This window comes from Pteropus medius, unplaced genomic scaffold (assembly GCF_902729225.1).
Source record: "Pteropus medius unplaced genomic scaffold, Ma_sr-lr_union100, whole genome shotgun sequence".
Taxonomy (NCBI): Eukaryota; Metazoa; Chordata; class Mammalia; order Chiroptera; family Pteropodidae; genus Pteropus; species Pteropus medius.
The window spans coordinates 256,677-271,105 of record NW_024353909.1 but is presented as its reverse complement, the minus strand read 5'-3'; the positions used below and the strand labels follow the sequence as shown (position 1 = coordinate 271,105).

General features: G+C 52.8%; 2 protein-coding genes and 1 non-coding gene across 4 annotated transcripts in view; 2 read left to right on the top strand and 1 right to left on the bottom strand.

Moving 5' to 3' along the window:
* The first annotated feature begins 23 nt into the window (after positions 1-23).
* On the top strand, positions 24-3,514 carry CTRL (chymotrypsin like). Its single transcript, XM_039851840.1, has 7 exons — positions 24-1,683; positions 2,165-2,268; positions 2,360-2,439; positions 2,557-2,638; positions 2,804-2,984; positions 3,071-3,204; positions 3,290-3,514. The coding sequence occupies exons 1-7, from the start codon at positions 1,620-1,622 to the stop codon at positions 3,449-3,451; spliced, it is 807 nt and encodes a 268-aa protein (XP_039707774.1). The 5' UTR covers positions 24-1,619; the 3' UTR covers positions 3,452-3,514.
* A 158-nt stretch (positions 3,515-3,672) lies between these two features.
* The window catches only part of PSKH1 (protein serine kinase H1), a 24,839-nt gene continuing 14,082 nt past the window's right edge, over positions 3,673-14,429 (bottom strand). Inside the window, exon 3 of one of the 2 annotated variants that reach the window (XM_039851833.1) lies at positions 3,673-5,970. In XM_039851833.1, coding sequence (XP_039707767.1) covers positions 5,653-5,970 — 318 coding nt within the window. In that variant the 3' untranslated portion in view covers positions 3,673-5,652. Of the gene's footprint in view, positions 5,971-10,792; positions 11,059-14,429 lie in introns of those variants that run through there. The other variant, XM_039851834.1, reaches the window with a different exon arrangement.
* Positions 12,944-13,062, top strand: LOC120593971 (5S ribosomal RNA). The gene has a single exon (XR_005650473.1). It is a non-coding gene; the product is annotated as a 5S ribosomal RNA (ribosomal RNA).

Here is a 14,429-nt window from a genome sequence, read left to right as displayed (position 1 = left end):
CTGACTCCACAGCAGAGGTCCCCCTACCCCTCTGCCTTCCTCTTGCACTCCAGTTCACTGGGGACTGTGGTAAAACCCAAAGGGTGCCAGGTACTGCTCCCATTTAAGAGCTTTTGCCTGGCTCATCAGTGGCCCAGGACAAAGCCCACACTTCTCAATCAAGACTTCCCCCACCCCGCTTTCCCATGGACCCTGAAGACTAAAGTACTGATAGAGGAGCTGCCCTTGGGTCTAAGGGCAAGTTCTCACAGAGTACTCCCCACCCCTGCTACACCTTGACCTGTGAAACCCCTTCACTAACCAGGCACATCATCAGAGGTACTAACACGAAACTGGGTAATGGGACTGACTCCAAGTTTTGATGGGTCACAGCACTCGTGGGGTGAGATGACTTGACACGTTTATCCAACAAACCTTTGCTGAGCACCCACTGAATGCCAGGCCCAGGTCCTGGGTGCTGGCAGGAACATCCTGCTCTCAGAATGGCTAAACACCACTGGAACCTTGAAACTTTGAGAAGTCTGCCCTTTAGGGAGGGGTCTACTCTATGCTGGACATCCCCGGCCTGATTGTGCTTTTCCCCCCAACATTTTATGAAGATTTTAAAACATAAAACTTGAACTGTACCTATACATACCTATACATACCCACCACAGACTATGATTAATATTTTGTTATATTTGCTTTACCACATATCTATCCATTCATCCCTCTATTCAACCATTAATTTGCCTTACTTTTTTGACTGATGTGTTCTTGCATTAGTCGAAACCCTCACACCCGTAGTAAGCCAGCCAACTTACCCATTGCAACTTTGCACACAGGGGCCTCTTCTCTCCCTCAGTTCAAGCTCAGCCTGGAGCTCAACAAGCTGTAGCCACCAAGAGCTTGCTCACAGGAGCCCCAAGGCCTGGAGGATGTCAGATTTAATGGTTGTCACCCTTCTACTCAAAACCTCTGTCACCAAAGGCTCACCCCTTGCCCTCCTCTGAACCAGGCCCCTCTCAGGCATTATCTCATCGTTAAGAGTGGGCTTTGGAGCCAGAAAGGTGAAGGTTGAAGTCCAACCACACCATGTGCTGGTGGGAGTCACCATCTCTTTAAGCAAACTGTGACTCCTTTTGAAAGTTGAGGAATCACTGAGGTATCTTAGGATTCACAACCTGCTAAAACCCCTGTTCAGCCACATGGCCCTTCCACAGCAGAGCTAGTATAACAAGACATTCCCTCCACAGGTCAGAACACCCCTGGGTGCTGAACAGGCTTCTCTGAGAGTTTGGTGCCCAAGAAGTCCAGGGAGACTTCCCTGATCCCAGCCACCAAATGGTCAACATAGACCTAATGTAACTAAGTCCTTGGAATCCAGTGCTCCGTACTTGGGATGTGAAATGGTTTGAATAGTCTGAGGCCAGGCTTTGGGAGGTGGAGGAGGTGAGAACCTCACACCTGGGCTCTTGTCTGATAAGTTCAGGCCTGGATAGAGGAACTTGGCCTAAAGAGACCCTTCTCCTGACTAGAGCGTGGGAGATGGCTATGTCCATACAGCTGGCCTGACCTCATACCTGGACTTTAGCCCAAGGACAAGGAGTCCTATAAAGCCAGACCCGGTTCTCAGCCTCATGCCTCTCACAATGCTGCTGCTCAGCCTGATCCTTAGCCTGATTGTGCTCGGCTCCTCATGGGGTGAGTGGGTGGGCCTGGACCAGCCCTGACTCCCAGCAGCGGCCCAGGCTTCCTACCCAGGGGCAAAGGGAGGCAGCCAGGCTGGCTGAAAGAGGTGGTGAACAGAGTGGACAAAGGAAAAAGGATGTGCCAAGGCTAGGAGGAGGCAAGAGGTGGACAGGAGTCTGGGCCTAGGCCCAGGAGCCAGAGAAGTTTTAGGAAGCTGAGAAGCGAAGGTAGGACATATAGTCTAGGAAGAGCCCTCTGGCTGCACGAAGGAGCATGGAGCAGGTTGAGAGGCCAGGAGATGATCCCATGTGGGAGACAAGTGGCCTGGGCTGTTGGGTGGAGATGGAGTTGGGGGGAACAGTGGGGAGTAGCTTGCAGAGAGACATGGGAGAGTAGCCCCCTTGGGAGTGCAGAGCTGGAACACCTGGGAGGAGGAGGTGAAGCGATGTGGGCTGGGGTATGGGAAGCAGGTCCTCACCAGCCCGATGGCCAGGCTGCGGCATTCCCGCCATCAAACCAACGCTGAGCTTCAACCAGAGGATTGTCAACGGGGATAATGCAGTGCCGGGATCCTGGCCCTGGCAGGTGTCCCTGCAGGTACATGCACCATAGAGGTGGGTAAGGATCCCAGGTGCTTCACGCCTTGGCATAGCCTGAGTGCCCCTCCCACTCTGACCCCTGACCCCAGGACAGCAGTGGCTTCCATTTCTGCGGTGGTTCCCTTATCAGCCAGTCCTGGGTGGTCACTGCTGCTCATTGCAAGGTCATGTGAGTACTTCCACTGCACCTGCCCCACCCTAGCCCACCTCTCCCTACCACCTTACCCTGGATGCCCCTCTCTTGCTCTGCCCTCCCTGTGGCTGGCCAACCCCACTCTCACTGCAGCCCTGGCCGTCACTTTGTCGTCCTGGGTGAGTATGACCGATCATCCAGTGCTGAGCCTTTGCAGGTTCTGTCCATCTCACAGGTGAGTGCCTGAGCTGCAGACGTGGGAAGGAAGAGTGGGCAGTGCTGGTGGGTGGGCTCTGGGGATGAAGAATTCAGGCATGTCCTGGCCTAGCCCCCTCAACACCCATCAACCCTCAGGGGCTGTGCTCACCCTATCCTACATAGCCCCTTCCTGGCTCCACAGGCCATCACACATCCAGACTGGAACCCCACCATCATAAACAATGACCTGACACTACTGAAGCTCACCTCCCCAGCCCAATACACGACACGCATCTCACCAGTTTGCGTGGCTTCCCCAGATGAGGTGCTGTCTACAGGCCTCACATGTGTCACCACTGGCTGGGGCCGCCTCAGCGGCTTGGGTAGGAACTTGAGCCAAAGACCTAGGTGGGAGGGTTAGGGTGGAGACAAGTCATCCAAGTCCTAACCATCCCCTCCTGGCCCACAGGTAATGTGACCCCAGCACGCCTGCAACAGGTGGCCCTGCCCCTAGTCACTGTGAGAAAGTGCCAGCAGTACTGGGGCTCACGTGTCACGGACTCCATGATCTGTGCAGGTGGCTCAGGGGCCTCCTCGTGTCAGGTAAGCACTACCCTGTCCTGTCCTCTGCACTGTCCTCCAGCACCCCCGACCACCCAAGCTGACTTCTCCCCTCTCCTTCCCTCAGGGTGATTCCGGAGGCCCTCTTGTCTGCCAGAAGGGGAATGTTTGGGTACTTATTGGCATCGTCTCCTGGGGCACCACCAACTGCAACGTACATGCACCTGCCATGTATACTCGGGTTAGCAAGTTCAGCACATGGATCAACGAGGTCACAGCCTACAGTTGATCCCACCACATGCCCCTCCCCATCTCAAGTCAATAAAGACCCCAGGTTCTCCTCTTACATCATCTGGTCTGTCCTCCTGGCTCAGGGGGACTTTGCCTTCTGGCATGGCAGGTATTGAGGAGTCAGGATCTTCCTAGACTAGCCATGCCCAAGCTGGGCCCCCTTCCCTCCTCCTCCTCCTCCTGGGTGACCCCTTGGTCCACAGCAAGGAGCCAGGGCCATTAGAATGAATGGGCAGCCTTCCCTGGGGAGGGCAGCCTGTTTATTGAGTATGGAGGATACATTTACAAACTGAGTACATAAAATAAATAACTGCACATTTTCCATCCACAGTCCATGGCATGAAGGCCCAGGTGGGCCTATTAAAGGCCCAAGTCTCCAAACTCCCTCTGTCCTACTACCTTCAGGACCAGGCCTATCTTGGGCAAGAAAGGAAATAAATCCCTAGGGCTTCAGGCCCCCAGAGGCACTTGGAAAAGTGGGGGTACTTCTGAGGCCATGAGGCTTGGGCTCTCCACTGCCTTATGCCAGGGGCACTAAGGACAGAAGGTGGGGGTGTGTAAAAGGCACAAATGACTTGGCCCAGAATGATCTCTTTGGCTTGGTTTCCCAATGGAATTGGCACACACATAAAAAGGAAGTCCTGGCTACTCAATGGGAGGAACTGAGTAAGGGCCAAATCCTCCCTGCTGGCAGGGAACCTGCAGTCGAGCTAAGGCTAAAGCTGGGCCCTGGCTCCTTCCCACCCACTGAAAGCAGCTTTGGAGGGAGGGGGCTTGGGTTTCAGCCCGGTTTGTGGTGGGGAGGCACCATGACTGACATGGAGATGGTCTGGCTCAGGCCTCTGGGAAAGCAGCCATCTAATTCCACTCACCTCTGGCAGGGGCTCCCTCCAGCCTGAGATACAGCAGGGCTCAGACTGGAAGGGTAATGCTATGAAAGGAAGCGGGGGACAGGCTGGATAGGGCAAGGCCAGCTGTGAAAGGCCAATACCCCAGGCACTCAGGGTTCAGAGGCAGATCACACAGTACGGCTAAGTTCCAGAGAGCTGCGCAGAAGCGGAGAGTTGAGCAGCCCTGGGCCCCACCTTAATGCAGCAGCTCCTCCCTTCCTACTTCCTCTTGGAGGATGAAGAGTGAGTGGCAGTGATCATTACTAGGCTGCCTATTCTCATGCCAGACACTAGGTGGTGCGTTCATGCAGCTGCAGAAGAGGGAACAGCAGAGCCTGAAGGGAAAGGGCAATCGGGAGTATCAAGGGAAGAACCAGGGCTGACACTGACCCTGGAACCCTGACGGTGCTCTCCCTGGGAAGGCCCTGCCCTCTGCCTTGGCCCAGGTGCCCCATCCCCCAGGTAGCAGCAATGGGGCTCCCTTCAATCCCCCACAGTTGGGAAGGAGGCACCTGGAGAATAGAATGGGCATCCAAGGGGGAGGAAGGTGACGGTAGGCTCTGCAAAGGAGGCACTGAGAGCAGTGGCCTGGTGGTGGGCAGGAACTATCTCATAGTCAGAGAGAGGTCAGAGCCTGGAGCAAGCATGTTACCAACATGGCCACACAGTCCAGAAGGGCCAACGTCCATGCCATGGCCCTGCCACCAGAGTTCCTGGCAAGTCCTGGGGCAGGGAGTGATCCTTAGCATCTCCATGAAGGAAGACAGATCTTGGCTGGAAGGTTGGGGGCTGTTCAGACTTAGCCAGGGGGTGAGAGTCCAGCCAAGACACAAGCTTTCTGCCTACCTGGGCCTCTCAACTGAAACATAATCATGAGGATCAGGATGCCATGGAATGTGGAGGGCCAAGGAGGAAAGTTTGGTAGAGGAAAGAGGGGTTCCAGAAGTAACTATCCCAAAGAGTCCTGGAACCACAGGACACTCTCTACCTGGCACTGCATGTTCCTCTGGTCTGAGGAAGAGCCAAGAGCAAGGGGTGAAGGAGACTTAAAGCCAGGTCCTGCCCTTTTCCCAACTTGTACCAGAGCAGTAACCCACCAAAAGGAGCATCAGTACCAATTCAGGGGGCTCCCTCCACTCAGTCACCCAGGGTGAGGAAGAGAGCTGCTGAAAGCACAAAGGAGAGGCTGGGGCCATTCACCTACCACTGGCCACACAGGCCTACCTCCAGAGAGGGCACTGGGTCCAGACGGCCCAGCAGCGTGTGACCAGGCTGGGACCATACCATGTCTCTACCACTGCCAGGCAGCTCAGCCATTGTATTGCTGCTGGTAGCGCAGGTTGAGCTCCCGCAGCTCCCGTTCCCGCACACGGCGTGACTTGTTGGAGCGTGTAGAGCGGCTGGAACGTGTAGACTGGGCAGATTTGGTGCTCTGGCAGCGTGAGGAGGCACGTTTGAGAAGGTTCTGGGAGATGGAGCGGTGAAGATTCTTCATGGACGAAGAGGCTGCCATGCTCACCACCCATGGGTGCCTCAGGGCCTGCAGTGCAGTCATACGGGCACCTGGGTCCACTGTCAGCAGGCGGTCAATGAAGTCCTTGGCCAGGTTGGACACGCTGGGCCAGGGCTAAAGGACAAAGGCAAGCATTAGAGCAAGAACACTCAGCACTGCTTTCCCCATCCCGATGATGCCACCACTACAGCACTCGGACCTGTCCGGTGCCCCTGCACTCTCTCCAGAGAGAGAGGTACTGCCTGGCTCCTCCCATGTAGAACATTAAGGGCCTCCCCTCCCCACCCAATACTGGCCGAGGACATGGAACAGAGGTTGCCCTCTGGATGACAAAAAGTCTGACAAGAAAAACCGCTCCCCTCCTCAAGGAGCAAACTTCTAAGGTAGCCTAGACTCAAAGCCTGGCTCAGAGAAGTGATGCCTGTCAAGACCCCCCAACTTACCCCAGGACCACTGTAATTCAGGGGGATTTAAAAAGAATGACCCAAACCTTCCACCATGTCCTGAGCCAGACTTAAGCTCCAATCCCTGGATGCTCAAACCAGGCCACTAAGAGCAGAGGTCCCCAACTTCTGGGCCACAGACCGGTAACAGTCCGTGGCCTGTTAGGGAGTAGGCTGCACAGTAGTAGGTGAGCAGCAGGTGAGCAAGTGAAGCTTCACCTGTGTTTGCAGCAGCTCCCCAGTGCCAGCATCACCACCTCAGCTCCACTTCAGATCATCAGGATTCTCACAGGAGCACCGGTCCCTGGTGCCAAAAAAGGTTAAGGTTGAGGACTGCTGACTAAGAGGAAAACTTTCTAGTCCTTAAAGAGGGTCCACCTTCCCTCCAACTGACAAAGTGGTGATAGGCAACCACTGCAGGCCCTACATCAATCTTGGCCTCTCAGCCATGGGGAGAAACAGAAACAATTCAAGGCAACGAGATTTCTCCATCTGCTGAGCGGATAGGGGGCTCCCGTGGGCCAGGCAGGGACCAGGACCCTTCTCAGGGGCATTTACCAGTCTGCAAGACCTCTCTAAACCACACAGGGGCTCCTTGTAGCGCTCTGCGCCAGCCTCATTTTAGTACATTCTATTCCCAGGGAGGAACAGCACAGTCTACTCTGCCACGTGTATCCATGGCTGCCGCATCTCAGCCACATACCAGGCAGCTGTTCATTTCAGGGCCTCAGCCTGAATAGGCTGTCTTCACTTAGCTGAATCCTTAGGTTCTCAGGATAAAGGACACTTGCTCAGACTTCCTCTTAGACCCCAGTGCTAAGCAATTATTCCAGCAATTTAAAGTTTATTGCTGCTGTTAGGGCAGGCTGAGCTGGATGAGCCTAGTGCCTGCTGCTGGGCATACAGGAGGCATTCATTAGATACAGATTCAGTGAGTAAATAACCCACAGATGGCACCTGATGGGTACCCTCATGCTCTGGGCCCTTTTGAACCCTTCTACTGGAGGAAGACAAATGCAGCACAGCTCTGAGTCCTGGCATCTCCCAGGGGTACTCTGGCATGGATTCTGAGCTCCCCGAAGAGTAGGTGACTAGGACCTTTGTTGATGATCATCACTCTTCTTCCTGCCAGGTGAGGTCTGACTGCTCCACCTCATGGTGTTCTTCACCTCGGAGAACAACGCATTCTCCAGGAGGCTCGGGAAAATCTAAGAGCCCACATTTGGGGCAGCTGCATGCCCATTCAGTAAACACACTTACACAGTGACTATCACTGCTCCAGTAAGGCTCCCTTGACCTCCAACTCCTCCCCCAAGCCCTTCTCCAGTCTGTACAGGGTAGGGCAGAGGGAACACTCATCCAGAGCCTTAAAGAAGAGGCAGTGCTACTTGTAGTTGCTACCCTTACCTGCCCTTTAGAAGGCAAATCTCAATTTTTACTGAGCTGAACTGGGAGAAAGTGACTTTTCCAGATAGCCACCTAATAGGGTCCTCTTCACCAATGGGCAAGCTCTCAAAGTTTCCCAGGCAGATAATGGTCCTCAGGAGGAGGGTGGGAAGCCAGGGCCTCAGGAACATGTAGCCCAGGGAGGCTCCCCAATACCTTGCTGCCTGAGAGCAGTGCGTGGGTAGGGAGGGGCGAGCGGGGTGCAAGAAGCAATGGCCCTCTCACGTTTCCCTGCAGGCCTGTGTAGCTCAGGCCTCCAGTATGGAGGCCAATATCCAGGGTGACTGGACTGGATAATTGTTGCCACAATAGCTTTTGGCTCACAGTTCAAGAAAGCCCCTTGGCTTGCTGCTGCCATCTGAACACAAGGAGCCAATGTGAGGGACCAGCCAATCCAGACCACAGATACTGCGGCCCGCATCATTCATTTGAGATGGAAAGAAGCAAGTATAATGGGACTGCTGATGAACATAGCAAATCTACAGCTGAACAGATTGGGTCATGGGAATACTAGCGTTTCCCTGCCAGCTTTAATGGTCTCCAATAAAAGGAGAAATTACTGGGGAACACACTGCAGCTCTGCCTGGACCGTTGGTGGGACAGCCCCAAAACAAAGCTGGCAGCCTGGGCTAGCCAAACAGGGCTGAGACATGGATTCTGTCCCTGTCCCTTGGTCCTGCCAAGACAGAAGAGGGGTAACTCCTTTGCAGATGAAAGAATAATAGTAGCAAAGATAGACTCACAAGCCAGGAACTTGAACATGGATGAACTGGTGGCCTGTCCACTTTACCTCCACACCCAGCCAAATCAAGGCCCCCTGCAGCTCCAAACCAGTCCAATGCAGTCTTAGACAGGCCTCTCACCAGACCCACCCTGTGGGCTTAAGCATCTCCATCTCCAGAATGACACAGGCACACACCAGGCATCGACCCCTGCTGCTCATCGAGCGGCTAGCCTGTTAGTGCCAAAGCAAGTTAGATTGATCCACCCCTCCTGCTCCCCCAAATACTCGCCTCTCCAATTACTTGTGTATGTGTGGCTGTGTGCAGAATGCCAACGAACTCATTTGTCTGAAAGCCAGCCCAGCCCTCTCTGGCAGGCCCAGTTCTCCCCATCTTTAAAGAGCTGTAAGCGGCTGGGTCAGGTAGGTGCCCCAAGCCAATATGATTCAAGTTGCGCTGACTTGAGAACCAGGCTGTGCCAATGGCACCCAGCCTAACCCTCATCCACTGAGGAACCTGCAGCAGGAAGTCAGGCAAGCCAACACAGAAAGGTGGTCCTCACCCAGCCCACTGACAGCGGGGTAGGGCTTAGGTTGACTTTCAGAATAGGGGCCCCTGAGAGCCGTGCTGAGGCCTTCAAAGGGGCTCAGAAAGGAAAAGCAAAGCTTTCGACACTCCCATGGCCATGCTTCCGGCCCTAAGTTCAATTTAGCACCTCCTAAGAAAGTGTTCAACACCTGCAGACCAACCCGCCTCCTGTCTCAACATGCCTAGGCCTCTGGAACAACACGAGTATGTCTGCCAGCCTATGACTGACTAGCCAGGAAGTATTCTGGGCATGAAAAAAAGAAAAATGATAAAACAGTCACGTCCTTGGGTTTCCACACTCTATTTATTTATTGGCTCTGGGTAAAGAACTCTCACTTTGGTATACTTGGGGCCCAGATCAGGGACAGACATGGGCCTCAGGTGGCTGACAGAAGGGACAGGCCACAAGTACCACCTGAGCAGTCTCCCAGGGGCTTCCACCTGTTTCTGGGCTGACACAGAGCATGGAACATGGAAGAAAATGTTAAAATGTCCATCCGCCTTGCCTCCAGACTCAGGTCTTCCTCTGCTCTGAGATCAGAGGATAGCCACAATACCCCAGAAGACAGCCTGCACCCATCCCCCTTTCCACAAGTCTGTCATGAGCTGTGTGTGGGCAGGGGATGGGCTCTGCCCCGAGAAGAGGACAAAGAGAGGCCGTGACAGGAGGGGCATCACCTCCACCCTGGCTCTGACCATCAAGCTGGCTGCTCTTCTTCCCAGTCTACAGCCCCCAGAGTCCTTGACTCTTTGTAGTTAGGGTACCTACTCTTGATGCTGTCACAGCAGAGAAGCCAATAGAGGGTAGAGGAGGGACCTCTCCTGTGAGCACTTTCTTACCACCTTTACCCTCCTCATCCTCCTGCTCCTGTGGGACCAGTTACTCCTCAGCAGCAGAGTCTGACACTCCCTTCAGAGCGAGGCACCAATCACAAAGGGCTTTCCACTCCAGCTCAGAGGATGCACCTCTCTCCTCCCCAGTCCTTCTAACTTGCTACCTTTAATGTTACAAGGGCCTGCCAAAAACATTACCCATGCCACTACCAGTCTCAACTGGAGCCCAAGGACTAAGGGTAAAAAGGATGGAGTCAGCTCTCTAGCCTCGGCTACAGAGAGAGGAGGAAGCTGCTGCTTTCTACTAGCAAACCCAACTCACAGGGCTTGCCTTTACACCCTTTGGCAGGCAGGTCTGACCACTCTCATGGGAGGGGAGAGAAAGATCTGGTGTCTCTTCCATATGGCATCAGGGTGACAGATTAAAGTGTTAGGCTACAAGCCCAGCAACCTGTGTTCTAGTTCTACCTTCTCTGTGTGACCTTAGAGAAATCACAGCCTCCTTACTTTTAGTATGAAAGAGCTGAATGCAATGAATTCTAATTATCTTCTAGTTTCTGAAGTCCTGGATTCTAAGAAGATGGCTACCCATCTTTTTTCCTCACTTGGCTGTGTATGAGGAACAGAAGCATAGCATCATTTAAGCTAATTTGACCTCTTGACCTGTACAGGTTCTTTCCCGGCCCATGATGACTCTGGGGAAGGTTCCCTGGCAGAGACAGCAGCGCCACTAAAGAGCTGCTAGAGGAAGAAAGGGAAGAAAGAAGCCTGGGCTTTGCTCCTGTGACTCAGTTCTTCCCTCGGCTTCATCTCAAGATGTATTTTCAGACCCAGCATTCCAAAGGCCTTCTTCCTGTACTTACGTGGGCCTGAATAAGAGCAGAGAAAAGGACACAGAGGACATTCCAGGAAATGAAGCTGCAGGTTTACTCAGGAGAACTGTTAGTATGACAAGAACAGCATACACTGATGTTGCCCATGACCAAGTGTTTCGAAAACTTCAGCAGAATTAGACACTGTGGCAGTGGAACCAGTATTCCCTCCTCTGGTCAAGACATTCATCATCCTGGTGGCTGAGCTTCCAGACCAGACAGAATCCACCACCCTGGGACCTGGTAGGGGGTGGATGGGGGCTGAGCAGCAGAAAAGAGGACTTTGGCGGTGAAAGCCTGAGGGAGAAAAAGAAGGAAGATAATAAGAGTTTTAAAAAGAGGCAGAGAATGAAAATAAAAATAAAATGAGAAAAAGCATGACAACTTCAAGGTTAGTAAAGCTATGTTCTGAAACTTGAGAATAACAAAATGAAGTCTTGTGCCCCAACCTGTCTCTGCCCAGAATCCACAAAGTAAAGGTCAGGGACAAGAGGGAGACAGGGTGTAACTCAAGAGTCAGGAAAGGTGCTGTGTGTTCTTAGGAATCAGAGGGATGTTGGCAACCTGTGCCAGCAACTGAGTAATGTCTGCTTTTTACGGTGTCCTGGAGCAGCCCTGGAAAGTTCTGGATTTCAGAGCCTGCTGCATAGTGGCTTCTTCTATCTACACTCATAGGTTCTACTAAGGCCAGGTGGTTTCCAGGGCCCGAGCTTTTTTTTTTTTTTTAAACTTCTAATTCCAATTAGAATTCTAATTTCTGAGGCAGTTTGGAAACCTAATGGCTGTTAATATATCACCCATTCTGTGTCCTCTGCCTCCAGAGGTCTGTGTCCCTGGAACCCTGGGTACACTGGACTCGGCTCAGGGCAAGTACTTGGTCAACATGGGGTGGCAAGATGAATGAAGAGATGAAAGTGGCAGCTTTATGTCCAAGTTAGCCAGGACACACTGGAGCAGTGCTCAGGTCTGGGTGCACCTGCACTGGGAGACAGACAAACGGAGGCCAGGTAGGCATGCATGAGAAGGGTGACCTTGTGTGATGGGATAACTGACTGAGGACAAAGAGCCTGGAGAAGTACGGCCAGTGGGGCGTAGTTGGACCAGCAGCTTCCACCTCAGTGGAGACTAGATGGGGATGAGTGTGGGAGGCCATCAGCAGATTTAAAGAGGTCAGAATGTGGGAGAGAGAACAGCTCCAGAAGCTCCCAGAGGAACTCGAGGACCTAGAAGCGACAGGGCCTGTGAGAGGACAGAGCAATGCAGATGTGGACAGACAATAAGAGGAGAAAGTGGGGGCAGACAGTGCACCAGTAATTGCTCTGAACACAACTCACAAAACGCTCCCTTTGTTGGAGAGGCCTCAGTGGGGACCAGGAGTGGGAAACAGCAGTGATGAAAGGAGGCTCTACCCTGGGTTAATGAGATGCTGTAGGTGGTCAGAACAAGACATTTTGGTAGGAATGGCTGAATGCAGCAATGTGGGGAGATGGATGCCTGTTTCTGCCACCAGAGGAGTGTACTGTTCTCTGGGGAGTATGCAACCAGTGCAGCAGGAGCAGAGGGATGTCTAGAGGACAGGGCTCCAGGGAGCCAAGTGGTGGCCCAGAGGTAGAACATGAAAAAGATGCTGCCCCTCTCCACTCAGAGCCTGGCATCCTGCCCCCACAAGAAGGGAGCCCACTCCTGCCTTCCTCCAAGAGGTCAGCAACCAAGGGGAAGTCTCCAACCATAGGGACCAAACCATGCCACCTCGCAGTGACCAGTTAGGGACCTAAACTGAGGACATACGCTCTTGCAGTGAAGGACTTATCTGTTGAACACCTACTATGTACCAGGAGCTTTGGTGAGTTAGGGATGGCCCTTTCCGAGGGCTCCTGCCCCAACAGGTATAGGGGCTTCTACCCATCCTCTTGGGATCCTCACATAGAGCCAGCATCGTCATCCAGCACTTGACACCAGCAGCCAGGCAAGTTAACAAGGGTTTAGGGATGTCTCTGAACAAAGAATTCTGAATCAATCTGTTTTTTTTGTTTGTGCTGTCAGCTATTGTGACAGACACAGGAAAGCCATCCTCTGACTCTGGGAGCAGCGGGCAGCGAGAGATGAATGGGGAGCTGATGGTCTACCACAGTCCCCATTCACACTGGAGGGGGAAACATGAGGCAATTAAAGGCAACCGACAGTCTACAGCCATGCCACCCTGAACATACCCGATCTCATCTGATCTCAGAAGCTAAGCAGGGTTGGGCCTGGTTAGTACTTGGATGGGAGACCACCTAGGAATATCAGGTGCTGTAGGCTAAAAAAACTAAAAAATTTAAAAAATAAAAAAATAAAAAAGTAAAGGCATCCGGCAGAATCCAAGCACAAGCCGGGAACTATGCCACCTGCCTCCCTGCATTCCGTCTGCTGCCTAAACACACATCCAATCTCTAGCTCTCCCATGTCTTCTGGGTAGCTCTCCCCATGGCTCTGGGGCAAGGTCCTAAACTTACTCACCCAGATTAAGCTACATGACCAGGTCCCACAGGCACCAGGCACTGAACCCCTTCACCTAGAGAGCACCAAGACATTCCCCATCTTCTCCACTTCATTTTATTTTCAACATCCCAGGGCCAGATGGCAAGGGTTAGAGTCTCTTTAAGAAGCTGAGTGGAAATGTAAATGTCAACTCTGGCTGGAGGCACATATCCTACTGCAGGGCTATCAGAATTCCAAGATGGCCCAACTCATTGTCCTTGGACCCCAAGTAGATGGATAGTCATCCCATAGCCCAGAAATCCATCCTTGAGAAGCCACCTCCCACCAACATATCCCCTAGGTAGTAGCAGATCGGGCCACAGGTGGGCTTCCTCTCCCCCTATGGTTCTGTCCTCTGTCCAGCAGCACTCTCCTGAATGATGCTCTGTGAAAACCTTTGCCCAAGCCCTTCTGTTCCTGGTATAGTCACTCCGGCTTACCTGCAGCTCAGAGACTGCCTAAGCAGGGGAGGGTGACAATTAAAGGTTGCTAAACATGGAAGGCAGCAAAGCTGCTGATGGCATCTCTGCCATCAATCCTCCAAAAGCCTATTCCTCTGTCCTGACTCTAGGAATAGAACTCTTGGCAAAGCAATGACATTAGGCCAGTGATGTCACATTTCATGTCAAGTGAATCACAGAATCTCCAAGCAAAACCTTAACAGTCTTCTAGTATGGGTCCACAGATGATGACTCACCTGTGTCACTCCTTTAGAAACAGCTGCTCCAGCCTCCTGAGGCCTTCCATGCATGACAGGAAGCTCGCTCTCTCAAGGTAGCTCTTTGTATCTTCAGACTGCTCTCACATTCAAATGGCCTTCCTCACATCTGGTCAACATGTCTCCTCATCACTTCCACTGTGACCCTAGCTTGGATCTCTCCACTCCAGCACCTCTGGTCACTAAATAAATTCGGCTTTCTCCTCTCGAAAATCACCACAGCCTTCTCACTCCCAGCACTCTTTTATCTTCCAAGATTCCTGTGTTTGCTTCTAAACAGGTCTAGCCAGTAGTCCTCTAAGAATACTGCCAACAGGCTCCCCACTTTTTCCTAGAGTCCAGCCCCCAGAAGACAGCACTCCCAGCCAGCACAGACTGGCTTGCCAGCCAGTAATTTTTGGGTCCCTTCTCAGGGCATCACCGACAACCA

What these genes read in the sequence shown, in the direction of transcription:
- CTRL (XM_039851840.1), top strand. Translation starts at nt 1,620, where the DNA reads ATGCCTCTCACAATGCTGCTGCTCAGCCTGATCCTTAGCCTGATTGTG. An exon ending in CCTGGCAGGTGTCCCTGCAG is followed by an intron (nt 2,269 to 2,359) that starts GTACATGCACCA and finishes CCCTGACCCCAG; the next exon opens with GACAGCAGTGGCTTCCATTT. An exon ending in GCTGCTCATTGCAAGGTCAT is followed by an intron (nt 2,440 to 2,556) that starts GTGAGTACTTCC and finishes CTCTCACTGCAG; the next exon opens with CCCTGGCCGTCACTTTGTCG.